The sequence below is a fragment of the Ovis canadensis genome, chromosome 1 (assembly GCF_042477335.2).
Source record: "Ovis canadensis isolate MfBH-ARS-UI-01 breed Bighorn chromosome 1, ARS-UI_OviCan_v2, whole genome shotgun sequence".
Classification (NCBI taxonomy): Eukaryota; Metazoa; Chordata; class Mammalia; order Artiodactyla; family Bovidae; genus Ovis; species Ovis canadensis.
This window is the reverse complement of record NC_091245.1, coordinates 261,794,404-261,807,539: the sequence shown is the minus strand read 5'-3', so window position 1 is coordinate 261,807,539 and position 13,136 is coordinate 261,794,404. Positions and strand designations below refer to the sequence as shown.

The 13,136-nt window shown below is 41.6% G+C and overlaps 1 protein-coding gene across 21 annotated transcripts in view; it reads left to right on the top strand.

Moving 5' to 3' along the window:
• NEK11 (NIMA related kinase 11) overlaps positions 1–13,136 on the top strand; it is a 274,263-nt gene that overhangs the window by 205,140 nt on the left and 55,987 nt on the right. For 19 of the 21 annotated variants that reach the window (XM_069565902.1, XM_069565829.1, XM_069565825.1 and 16 more), the window contains one exon: positions 1,774–1,834. In XM_069565902.1, the coding sequence (XP_069422003.1) occupies positions 1,774–1,834 (61 nt within the window). Of the gene's footprint in view, positions 1–1,773; positions 1,835–11,016; positions 11,135–13,136 lie in introns of all 21 variants that reach the window. The other 2 variants (XR_011251824.1, XM_069565810.1) reach the window with 1 other exon arrangement.

Here is a 13,136-nt window from a genome sequence, read left to right as displayed (position 1 = left end):
TTGAACTGTGGTGTTGGAGAAGACTCTTGAGAGTCCCTGGGACAGCAAAGAGATCAAACTAGTCAATCCTAAAGGAACTCAACCCTGAATATTCATTGGAAGGACTGAAGCTGAAGCTGAAGCTCCAGTACTTTTGGCCACCTGATGCAAAGAGCTGACTCACTAGAAAAGACTCTCATGCTGGGAAAGTTTGAGGGCAAAAGGAGAAAGGAGAGGCAGAGGATGATGGTTAGATAATATCACCGACTCAATAGACATGAGTTTGAGCAAATTCTGGGAGATGGTGAAGGAGAGGGAAGCTTGGCATACTGCAGTCAGTGGGGTCATAAAGACTCAGACACAACTTAGCACCTGAAAAACAACAATAATCACAGATGCAGAAACTACAACCTGGGAAGTCAAGCTACTTGGCCTCGACCAACTCAGTCAGTGGAGCAGCCAGGCTTGGATCCAGCTTGTCTGGTTGGCACCATTACTTGCATATGCAGATGTGTGCTTTGCTTTGCTTCCTGTAGAGGATGTCTCTGCCAAGTTCCTGTCTCAAGACTGCCCCTGTTAAGTTTGGAGACCACAAGAGTATAGAAGAAGGGAGGGACCTGTTTTTCTTACTTCTGTTTCTGTGCCTGATACCTGCCTCCCTGTTCCTGGGTTGCACACTGGGGTGTTCAATTAGTGCTTTGGCCATGCTGACCGACACTCACCAGGGATACCTTCTTCATCACTCTTCTTTGATTTGAGAAAATGAAGCAATGCAGGGTTTTACCACATGCATAAAAAGTGGCTGCCCAACACCCACCACATGTTATAAAATGAAACCCAACACATTTACGTAATGTTATAGGGTAATCTATTATACTACAGGGCTTCCCTGGTGGCTTAGATGGTAAAGCGTCTGCCTGCAATGCAGGACACCTGGGTTTGATCTCAGGGTTGGAAAGATCCCCTGGAGAAGGAAATGGCAACCCAGTGCAGTACTCTTGCTTGAAAAATTATACTACAGTGCATTTTTCTAAAATCCACAGTTACTGTCATATGAAATGTGTAGCTTGTTTTGAAATACAGTAGGTGAGCCATAAATTACTAATTTCTCTCAATATAACAAACCTGAAAATAATTAAGATCTTACATTCCCCTGATCATTATGAAGCTGCTTTGGATATTTCCAGCCTTAGATGTTTATTTTGCACTAAAGATGGTATTTGTTATCAAGTACAGCTCTGGGATTCTCCCCCTCGAAATCCTCATGGGGGTGCTTGACTCTTATTGAGAGTTAAATAAGAAGTACAGTTCTTAGACTTATGACTCCTTGAAGACTGTGGATTTCCAAAGAAGAATGGTAGAGATGCTGTCTAGAAAAAAATGTTCACTTGATTTCTGTGGTATTTAGTATAGATTGAATGAAACCTTTTTCTCTTCATTATAAAGTATTTACCATTTTTATAGTTTAAATAATATTTATTATAAAAATTTACAAAAGACAGAAGCACACAGAGGAGAAAATAAATGTATCCCCTTAACTGCACCTTATAGTCACACTGCTGTTAACATTTTTAGTGTATGCTCTTCCTATCAGAGAGGTAGACAGTAGACACTAATATATAGATTGCCATGAGGGAGAAGATGTGGCTACTCATATAGAGTCTTCTTTTCAAAAAACGCAATCATACAAAAAGTTTGCAACTAGATTTTCGTGTGTTTTCTCTTGCCTGCATGTAGCGAGAACATTTTTCCACATTTACCCCCCAGAGAAATAAATCTCTCTTGTTCTGACAGGACAGTGATACTGAAGCTCTGGCCAGGTGTTTGGAGCATGTGCTGGGCTGCACCACTCTAGGTGAGTAAGTCTCTTCAGATTCCAAAATATACTGATACCTACTGAATCTACTGGAATATCCAACAAGTAGAAAGCTTAGATATTTTAGTCTAACCTCCTCATTTGACAGATGAGACAGGCCAACAGAAGTTGAATGTCTGGCCCACGGGCCAGGAAATGCAAAGAAGAATTGTTTATCCTTGTTCAGTGACCCTGGGTGTCCAAGGGTGAAATCGTTAAATTCAGTGGTCCATTGTGATCCAGTGGTGGTCTGAGTGAGTGAGTGAGTGAGTGAGTGAAGTTGCTCAGTCGTGTCCAACTCTTTGCGACCTCATGGACTGTAGCCTACCAGGCTTCTCTGTCCATGGACTTTTCCAGGCAAGAATACTGGAGTAGGTTGCCATTTCCTTCTCCAGGGGATCTTCCCAACCTAGGGATTGAACCTGGGTCTCTGGGATTGCAGGCAGATGCTTTACCCTCTGAGCCACCAGGGAAGTGGTGGTCTAGGAGGATGCAATAATAGGTTTTACAGGTTTTCTGGGAGAGGAGTCTTTCTACCTCGCTGGTCCTGTAGAAACACTATGTTCATTCAAGCTGGAAGTATCATCATTCTGAAGGTCAGCCAATTACTGGAAGAGATTTGATCTGAAAAACAGAGCTAAAATTTCTTTAGCATTGTTGGTCTTGAGGAATGGGATTGCTGTGCTTCAAAGATAAAACCCTATTTCTTATTTTCTTCCTTTTTTAACCCAAAAAACCCAGCCGGGATCCCTTCCAGCACTGATGATAATTGCCACTTGACAGAAATAGGATATCAGAGAATGCAGTCTGTTGTCTGCAGGTTTTGCTTGCCCAGGTGGAACCTGCCCTGGACGGATGTGCCTTCAGCCCTGAGGGCCACCTGTATGCACTGTGCCAGGCCTTTGTGTACAGGGGCTTGAGGGGCCCCAGGTTTTGTTATTCATGAGGGCTCAGTCCCTCAGGGATGCCAAGGGATAATTTTTATAGGTCCTGGGTGAAAAGTGGTAAGATCTTTTTTCTTTGAAATTTGATGGTGAATTTTTATTTAAAATTTTTTAATTGTGTGACCAAAAGCAGTCGCTTCAAAAGGAATCACATAAAGATGAAGTTTTCATGCATGCCAGCATTCACAAATATTTTGTTAGGCATGTATGCACAGTTTATAGCCTTTTTATAGCTTCTTCTGCATCTGTATGTGAGAAGCCTCACTCATAACACAGCTCCCTGTTTTTTTCTCCTGGTCATCATCCTGTGACCTGTTTAGCTGTCCAACAGTAACACTATGAGGTGCATTTATCCCAGGTTTCAAATTAGCAGACCAGGCAGGCTGTCCTTTGGCGAAGCACTCTCTATCTCTCTGGACCTCAGTTAGACTAGCTCAGTAATTTTCAAATTGGGTTCCTTGGGGATCTGCAGAAGCTAGCAAGGAGGGGAGGGGGACCCTGAGAAGAACAGGGACAGAAGCCCTGTCTAACATAGACCTTGTACAAAAGAGGCCCTTAACAAATATTTTTAAATATTTTAAGAGAAATGAGATGCAGACTCTGCTCCTTTCCCAGCTTCAACCAAAATAGTTTCACTCTTATCTGTTTTATAAATTAGATTTCAACATAAGATTGTGTCTTAAAAAAAGATTCCACTGCAAAAAAATAAAATGCTGGATTGGATAGATGATATCTAAACTCCCTTCAAGACTATATGATTTTATAAGTGAGCATTAGAACTTGGAATAAAAATACATATTCATCTCTGCTAGGAGTGCCACCAAAGTGACAGCAATGGAATAAAGCTGATATAAACCTTCAGAATGGACTTCCCTGGTGGCTCAGATGGTAAAGCGTCTGTCTACAATGCAGGAGACCTGGGTTCAATCCCTGGGTTGGGAAGTTCCCTGGAGAAGGAAAAGGCAACCCACTCCAGTACTCTTGCCTAGAAAATCCCATGGACGGAGAAGCCTGGTGTCCATGGGGTCGCAAAGAGTCGGACATGACTGAGCATCTTCACTTCACTAAACCTTCAGAAACAAAGGGAACCAGAGAAGAGGTGGGAGCAAATGAGGGCTGTTAGTGACTTTGAGAATACAGAAAGCAGATGGGTGAGTGATGAGTAATTTAGGAACAGGGAAAGGTGAGAGCTAAACTCCTAAGTGTGTGTAGGAGGGCGGACAGGGAGGAATGGCCTGCCAGACACAGATATGAGGGGCAGCAAGCCTCAGAAACACCTGTCTGGGGAGGTGCTCATTGCAGATGAGAGTATGATGGCTTTTTGGATTCCAGGAGCTTCTTTGCCATTACACAGGAGCCGTGAAGACATCCCCTCATGCAGTCTCACTGGGCATGAGATTGCTCAAGTAGACAATAGTTGCTTTGCTCTAACTGCACTTTGGCAGATTTGGCAACCACAGTCCCAGTTAGAGCTTATTAATAGTCATGGTTTTTGATATATGTCTGAATGTTAACAGGATCCAAGGGGCAATAGAAGCTTCAGTATGTCAGAGTAAAAGCCCTGTCACTTAAACGGGAACCCTCCATGACTGACACTGAACGCAATTGTGTGGTAGTTCTATAGATTTCAAACTACCGCACAATTGCACTCATCTCACACACTAGCAAAGTAATGCTCAAAGTTCTCCAAGCCAGGCTTCAATAGTACATCAACTAAGAACTTCCAGACATTCAAGCTGGACTTAGAAAAGGCAGAGGAACCAGAGATTAAGTTGCCAACATCCACTGGATCATCGAAAAAGCAAGAGAGTTCCAGAAAACATCTACTTCTGCTTTATTGACTATGCCAAAGTGTTTGTGTGAATCACAGCAAACTGTGGAAAATTCTTCAAGAGATGGGAATATCAGACCACCTGACCAGCCTCATGAGAAATCTGTATGCAGGTCAGTAAGCAACAGTTAGAACCAGACTTGAAACAATGGACTGGTTCCAAATTGGGAAAGAAGTATGTCAAGGCTGTATATTGTCACCCTGTTTATTTAACTTATATGCAGAGCACATCATGTGAAATGCCAGACTGGATGAAGCACAAGTTGGGATCAAGATTTATGGGAGAAATATCAATAACCTCAGATATGCAAATGACACCACCCTTTATGGCAGAAAGTGAAGAGACTGAAGAGCCTCTTGATTAAAGTGAAAGAGAAGAGTGAAAAAGCTGGCTTAAAACTCAACATTCAAAAAATGAAGATCATGGCATCGGTCCCATCACTTCATTGCAAATAGATGGGAAAACAATGGAAACAGTGAGAGACTTTTTCTTGGACTCCAACATCACTGCAGGTGGTGACTGCAGCCATAAAATTAAAAGATGCTTGCTCCTTGGGAGAAAAGTTATAACCAACCTAGACAGCACATTAAAAAGCAGAGACATTACTTTGCCGACAAAGGTCCATCTAGTCAAAGCTATGGTTTTTCCAGTGGTCATGTATGGATGTGCGAGTAGGACGACAAAGAAAGCTGAGTGCCGAAGAATTGAAGCTTTTGAACTGTGGTGTTGGAGAAGACTCTTTAGAGTCCCTGGGACTGCAATCCTAAAGGAAATCCTAAAGGAAATCAGTCCTGAATATTCATTGGAAGGACTGATGCTGAAGCTGAAACTCCAATACTTTGGCCACCTGATGCAAAGAACTAACTCATTGGAAAATACCTCGATGCTCAGAAAGATTGAAGGCCGGAGGAGAAGGGGACGACAGAGGATGAGATGGTTGGATGGCATCACTGACGCAATGGACATCAGTTAGAGCAAGCTCCGGGAGTTGGTGATGGACAAGGAGGCCTGGTGCACTGCAGTCCATGGAGTCACAAAGAGTCGGACACGACTGAGCGACCGAACTGAACTGAACGGATGATTGACACACTTCACTCACAGGCAGCATCAGCCTGTGCAATGGCAATATCCAGTTGCCCGTTGAGCATGCCAGGTCTTAATTATCTTCCACAAACATTTTCAAGAGCTTCTGCCAACCCTGGACAAGAGAGGAGGAACAACAGATGCAAATATCCTTCTGGTTCTTTGGACCAAGTATGTTGTAACTGTTGCCCTGAAGATGATGCTGGCAGCAGTTTACTCCAGACTGTTTGATTTCCATGTGAAACAGGGGCAGGGATGCCTCCCCTTCCTGTGTCCCTGGAGAGTTGAGAGGTTGGATAAGAAAACATTTGTGGAGCTTCAAGGGATCCTCAATTAGAGGCTGGCTTTTTGAATTTCAGGTTCAGTATCTGAGTCTCCTGAACATATCAAGGTCAGGTTACAGCCTTTAAACCGGTAGTTCTCACACTTAAACAGGCATCCGAATCACTTAAAGGCCTTGGGAAGACGCAAGTGCGCTGTGTGCCTTAGAATTTCTTTCTAACAAGTTCCCAGGTGATGCTGATATTCTGAATCCAGACCATACTTTGAGAGCCATGGATTTAATGCCCTTAAGACCTGAGATTCTTATCCTGCACATCCACCCTAATTTATAATTCAAACAAAATGCTGCTGCTGCTTAATTCAAACAAAATGCTACTAAAACTAAAAATAAATATATTTCTTAAAATTACAGAGGACTTGATTATAAGCCAAAATGAAAAAAGCTTCTTCTAGGAATTTTCTTCTTTTTATAGTGATGTCAGTGTCTGCTGGGCTATCTAGCACTGTATACAAGAGATACTGAGCTTTGTTGGAACAAATATTATATTTTTTCATCATCCTAAGCATCTGTGTCAGACATTTAGGGGGTTCGAGGCACTGTATGAAGATTCAGATGTTGAAACCTATTTGCAACATGGTCCCAGCCACCAAGTGTGGTCCTGGATAGACCAGCACAAAGCTTTGTAACAGTGTCACCCTCTTGGTGCTTCTTTTATGCATGGAGGACATACCCTCCCAAATGGAGGCACCTCGTTTCTGAAGCCCTAAATTCCCCTTAAAGTTCCCTATGGAGTACGAGAAGGCAAGGCCAGTCATGAATAGAATGCTGAGGGATCCTAGGTAGAATTAGGTGAGGAAAGGAGAACAAAACACTTTTTAAGGGAATAGGAAAGGCCAGAAATGCCTGGGGCGTCTGGGGGACAGCCAGAGATGCAGGCAACAGCCATTTCACTGAGGGCAGATGCTTCAAAACATGAAGCTTCTATGGTTGAAATGTGCTACCTATCTCTCCACCTCTCCTTTCTTCCCTACTATGTTTATAACACACATATGATTAGCCAGGTATCACAGAATGATGGAGAAAACAGAGTCCCTCCCTTGATGAGCTCCCAGTCTAGTGAGGGAGCAGGTAATTACAGGGCATTGTGAAGAGGACAACTCATACTGGGAACAAGGGAGGTGGTTAGGAGGGGTCCACTCTGGATATGCAGCTGGAGCAAAGCTCTACAGAGGAGGAGAAGGCTTGTGATTGCCCAGGTCCATGAGGACCAGGACAAGATCTTATTCACATCAGTGTTTTCAGAATCTGGCACATAGCCTGGCACACAGAATTTTCAAGAGTCATTAGATGAATGAATGGAAAGGTAAGTAGAGTAGCCAAGTGGCCAGAAAGAGGAAGTGTTCCCTACAAAGGATCAAGCAGTAGAGGGCTCAGAAATATGAAACAACTGGGTGTATCCATGGAACTGTCAAGAAGGCTGGTGCTGCTTCAGTGTAAGGTGTGAGGAAGGGATCAACAAATCGGGATGCACAGGACCAAGCCCATGGGGAACCTTGGTGCCAGGTTAAGAATCTTGAATTTTATTGTGTGGACTAGGGTACCACTGGTTCTTAAGCATGGTCAGAAAAAAAATCAGCTTTAACAAACAATAAGGAGGATGTTTTGAAAGAAGTGACTTGAGATGGGGGACTGATTATGGGCTCTCATTCCACAGACAACACGTGGGGTTGCTATAGTAACTGTTCAGGCCCATCACTAGCCAGTAAAGGCCAAAGATGACCTCTGCTTTCCTTTAAAAAGGAAAATTCTGTCTCTGTGTTTCTTAGTAACCAGATTAGGAACCGAGGCAACAAATGAAGTTTAGCCCTTTTAACAACTAGGAAATTAGCTGTACTTCTATAGAGCAGTCATCAGCAGAATGATACAAGTCGGGTGAACTATTTATAAAAAGGCTTGTTTTATACCTCCAAGCAGGATGTTGTCACAGAAGTCATTAGAACACAAGAGATGCTTCCAAACCTCACTCCCCATTATGATTTCTTTAGTGTGTTAACATGTCTGATCAGTTTGGCTTTTTGAAATTTGTTACCCTTCAGTTCTTCCATTGAACGTTGGTAATTACTGTTTAATCTCCACTAAACAATATGACTGATAGAGACCAGAGAAGACATCAGGGCTTTGGAATCCCTTCAAAACTTCCTTTGCTTAAGCTCCTCAGACTCTAAGCTGTTAAATGTAGGGATGACTGACAGCCATTTAACCTTGTACTATTGTGTTTTTCACCTTGACAGAAAAGAATTTCATGTAATAATTAGAGTGATTTCAACATAGTGTCTTATCTTTGGTTACTGACACTTTGAAACCACTGCATTTGGAGGAGAGGAGGGATATTTTCGATTAAAAACCACTTGGATCATTTTGATGTGCATGCGCAAAACTTGCCACTATCCCTTCTGTCTTTATACATTTATATCTGATAAAAATTTAATAGTTTCTAGAAGTTCTTTGAAACTTGAAAGATTGAAATAGATTCAGAATTAGTGATGATTTACAGAGAAGCTGCTATATGTCTGCTACCATGCACATTCATTTGGCATGTGTGTGGTGATGGGAAGGAGGTAGAGAAAGACTTTGTAATTTAAATACATTCCTAAAATAGTACTATTAATCATTCTTAGTAGCATCTTCTTAGCAAAGAACTTTCTGTATTTTCCTACTGTCTACAAAAAAGTTCCAGGAATCAAGTTTACCTAGCTAAGAAAGAAACTCAGCAGTTGTTTATTCCTTTATTACTTGCACATTAGGATTTCATCAAAGTTTATATACTTTGTAGAGGAATAGTAGTAGATGGCAATGATGTGTTAGGTCTGGATCCTGCCATTAAAGGCTAAAGATTTCAGAGAAGAACCAAGACAAGGGCCTAAATAACCATGTAACGAGATAATAAGAATTCAGAAAAGGGGGGAATAGCTTTTAGTTGGGGGATGGAGCCACCAAGGTTGTTTCAAGGAGAAGGCAGCATCTGAGACTGTTCATGATGTGAGGATGGATGTGGCCATGAAAAGATGGAGAGGAAGGCCCTGCAGGCGGAAAGGACAGGACAGAGAGAAACAGAGCCAGGAACAGGTAGAAAGGACAGGCTGACTGAGAATGGCGAGCAATTCAGACCATCACACTGGTGAATATGGCATGAACTGTCTTGGTAGCTACTTTTTAGTATTTTTCCTAAGCAAAGTCTTTTCTTTGTAAAAGGTAGTTATTAGGATCTTTAATATCCCATGCTCTTTTATGTGGAAATAGTCACTGCCATTGCACTTGACTTAGTGTTCAATGTATTAAGCTGAATTATTACAAAAATATTAATACCCCCTTTTCTATCATATGTGTAGCAAAATATGTGTAGTCTGTTTTATGTCTATGAATTCTGTTTATTGTCTCTTTTGGATTTTTGGTGGGGGAATTGTTTTATTTTTTAAGTAGGCAAAGGTTACTTGACTTTTATATAGTCTAGCTTTTCTTTTTTTTTTTTAAGTTTTTCAGCTTAATTTTTTCAAATATTGTTGGTGTACAATTGACCAAAACAGTATAAGTATAATCTAAAAGGTTTTCAGATGTACAACATAGTGATTCGGTATTTTTATTTATTCCCTTCTTTCTTTATTGAAGTATAGTTGATTTACAATGTTATGTTAATTTCAGGTACACAGCACATTGATTTAGAATTCAAACTCTTTTCTTGTAGGCTATATTGAGTATAGTTCTCTGTGCTATTCAGTAGGTCCTTGTTGGTTATCTATTTTATATATAGTAGTGTGTATGCGTTAATCTCAAATTCCTAATTCATTCCTCCTCCACTGTTTTTTAAGAGTGTTTTCAATATAGCCTCCTAAATTTCATTCCAGAATTGCTATTGTCTTATTTTACACACTTGAGGTTTTTACACCAATAAAATCTATTTTTTCCATTTAAGTTATTTTTTGTATTCCAACTCCTGGATCTTATTTAATTCTGCCTCTGTTTTTGGCCCACTGATCTAGCTTCTTAATCCTCTATCAGTACTAGAATGTTCTCATTACACTGCCTTTATGGAATGTTTTAATGTCTGATAAGACATTTATCTTCTAATTTTGATATTTTTTTCAAATATTCCTATCCTCTCACATGCGTTTTCTCACATGAATTTTAAGATTTTTTATCTATCTCCAAAGGACATCTACAAAATGTAGATGTGTATTAAGGTCTTTACAAAAACTTAGCAACATAGTTCTACAGCAAACATGAAATAGAAACATTCTTCATATATTAGTTTCTTATCCTGACCCTCTGTAAAAACTCCGTGCTTAAACTGTGGCTGTATTAATGACTACTCAGAAACACACTGGCAGAAAACAGCAATAGTCCTCGGTACCTCTCGTGGTTTATGTGGGTCATGAATCCAGGGGCCGCTTGGCTGTGGAGTGCTGGTTCAGGGTCTTCCTTGAGGTTGTAGTCAGATGTCCTTAGGACAGTGATAATGGGAAGACTTGACTGGAGCTGGAGGACACCTCTTGGCAACTCACTCACTCACTCATTTGCACTGCAAGTTGCCTGGGGCCTCAGCTCCCCTCCACATGCGGCTCCTTAGGGCAGCTTGAGCATCCTCAAGGCTACAAATGATGGTTGTGGAGCGTGGCTGCCAGGCTCCCCTGGCTGGAGCCCCACCCCTGTCTGCATGGCCTTCTCAGGCTCCACTCTTCCTCCATGCAACTTCTGATAGTAAGTCTGGGGAGCACCTCAGAGGCTGGCCATGTGCCTGCTCCCTGATGGGGCGGAGGCTGGGAAGTGACCTTCTGGCATCTATAGCTGCTTTTGTGGGTGCTGGACTCTGTCTCATGAAGAAGAGGATTCTCCTACACAGGAAGGGGGAATGTGAAGTCTAGAATAATAATGACTGTGTACTGCAGTAATGATAAGGCTAGACCTTAAAAGTGCCTAGACATATGGAGGAGAGATGGCCTGGGCAGTGTCCCGTGGATACAGCCCCTCTTTTGTCTTTCACAGGAGTAGGTGATCAGCAACAGGGGGAGATGGGGTATTCTTCAGTTCTTTTCTGTGCTGCTGACTGCAGAAGAAGCTGTTTGCTTTGGCAGCAGTTTCAGGATTGATGCTGTATGGAAAGGTAAGAACCTGTCCAGTATGCTCTCCTGAATAGACGCCAACAGCAGTGCCAGCTGGCGATAGATTCCGTGAAATGCCTACCTGCAGAAGCAGAAAACGTGGTCCTGAATCTGCTCAGCTGAGTGTCCAGCTGAGACTTGAATGCCACACCATCAGCTTAAAAGGGGTGAAAGGGACACGGTCTCTTGTCATCCCTCTTGGCCCCAGAAGAGGCTCAGTGATGCTCCTGGGAGTGTGTGCAGGTGGCACAGATGGCCATCAAAGTGCCTTCCAGAGAGAGGTGGGTGTTCGAGGCCCAGCAAATGACAAGTCATCCTGGCCATTTGAACTTTAGACACAGCTAGTTCTCAAGGGGGCAGTGTCAAGCTATTCTATCAGCAGTGATTACGCACCAGACCAGTTGCTTTTTGAGGCTGCTCTGGTTGGGTCAGTAAAGCTGTGTCACTGACAGAAGACTGTCCACCCATTTTTCAGGGTAGAGGATTTCTTATCCAGTTCATTTAAAAGTTCTATTAGTTTATTTATGTGAAAAGTTGGAAATGTAAGCCTGCATTGCAAATGATGGCACATCTATCAAGTATTTTCTGACATAAACCATCATAGGGCTCACAGAGCAATATCAGACACACTTCATGTTTTCAGGGAACTTCTGGGTTTATTGTTATCTCTAGACCAAATAACTAGAACTCCAGGCAGGAAGCGATGAACTCCGCATGAGAACCTGATCGCTGGGTACCACCCCTAGAGATTCGGATTCAATAGGTTTGTGTGGGCCCCAGAAACCTGCATCTCTAACATTTTCCCACATGATACTGATGCTGCTGGTTCAGAGACTTTGAGACCACTGGGCTCTCACTTCCAGCTAAGGCTTTATAAAGAAAATGCCTATATTCGATTTTTAGATTTTCATAAATTGAATGAAGTTTTTACTAAAGGTGCCTCACATTGCATCTTTAATGTATTTGTGACCCCCTTGAAAACAGTGTTAATTACAACCTAGAATAAGTTTGGCTTTCAACATCTAGGTTAAACTAACCTGAAAGATTAAAATATTTTTTGGCCCAGCAAGTCTATGTCTAGGGATTTATCTTAAAGGAATAATCAGAGTTGTGTGTAAAGAGAAATATATACAAAGATTCTCAGGGCAGTGTGGTTTACAGTAGTAAAAATTGAGAGTCAAAATAAATGCCTAGCAGTAAGGGCTAATATGTCTTCTAGAATAAAGAAGTTCTCAGTTTATTAAAAATGATGAAGTAGTTACATATTCATTGGGATGAGAGGTGTTATTAAGAAATAAACTATAGTGGATACACACACATGCACACACCAGAAATACCACAGTGATACTAATGGTTCTCTGAGGGACTTTTCCCTTCCATGTTTTCTAATTTATCCACAATGACCATGGATGACCTCTGTGATTCTTTTCTGTTGAAAGAAGAGGGGAGTGCTGATGTACTTACCTTAAACATTTGAGTCAGTTTGGAAGCCAGCTCAATCTTCTGTTATAGAAAAACAGATTTTGTTTCTAAAGCTGATTCTCCATGTAAGCACCCCAGAATAATGAAACTCCCAAATGCTGGCTACTGTCTCCTCAAGGTAAGCACAGCTGAAAAAGTTAGAGTCTGGCCTCCACAAACCTCTTACCCTGATGGCACATTTAATTGCTCTGCCTCAATCCTAAAATAGACACTCCCTCTTTTTTTTTTTTTTTAAGTTGAAAGGTACTATTCTTAGAGGCCTCTTCTGATGTATTCAAAAGAAAATGACCATTTGCAAACTCCTGAACTCCTGTTGTTTTTAATCTTCCATGCAATTCTGTTGAATATTTGTTGTGTGAAATAACTGTGTAATAAAAATAGAAAGTTTATTTCCTATCTTCTGGTATTTATCATCTCCCCTGTGAGTAGCAGGTTTCATCTCCAAGCCAGCCCACTTTTTTTTCCAACTAATTAATTTTGATAGAGGCAGTGGGGTGCTATTTATTTACTGAGAAACTTCCC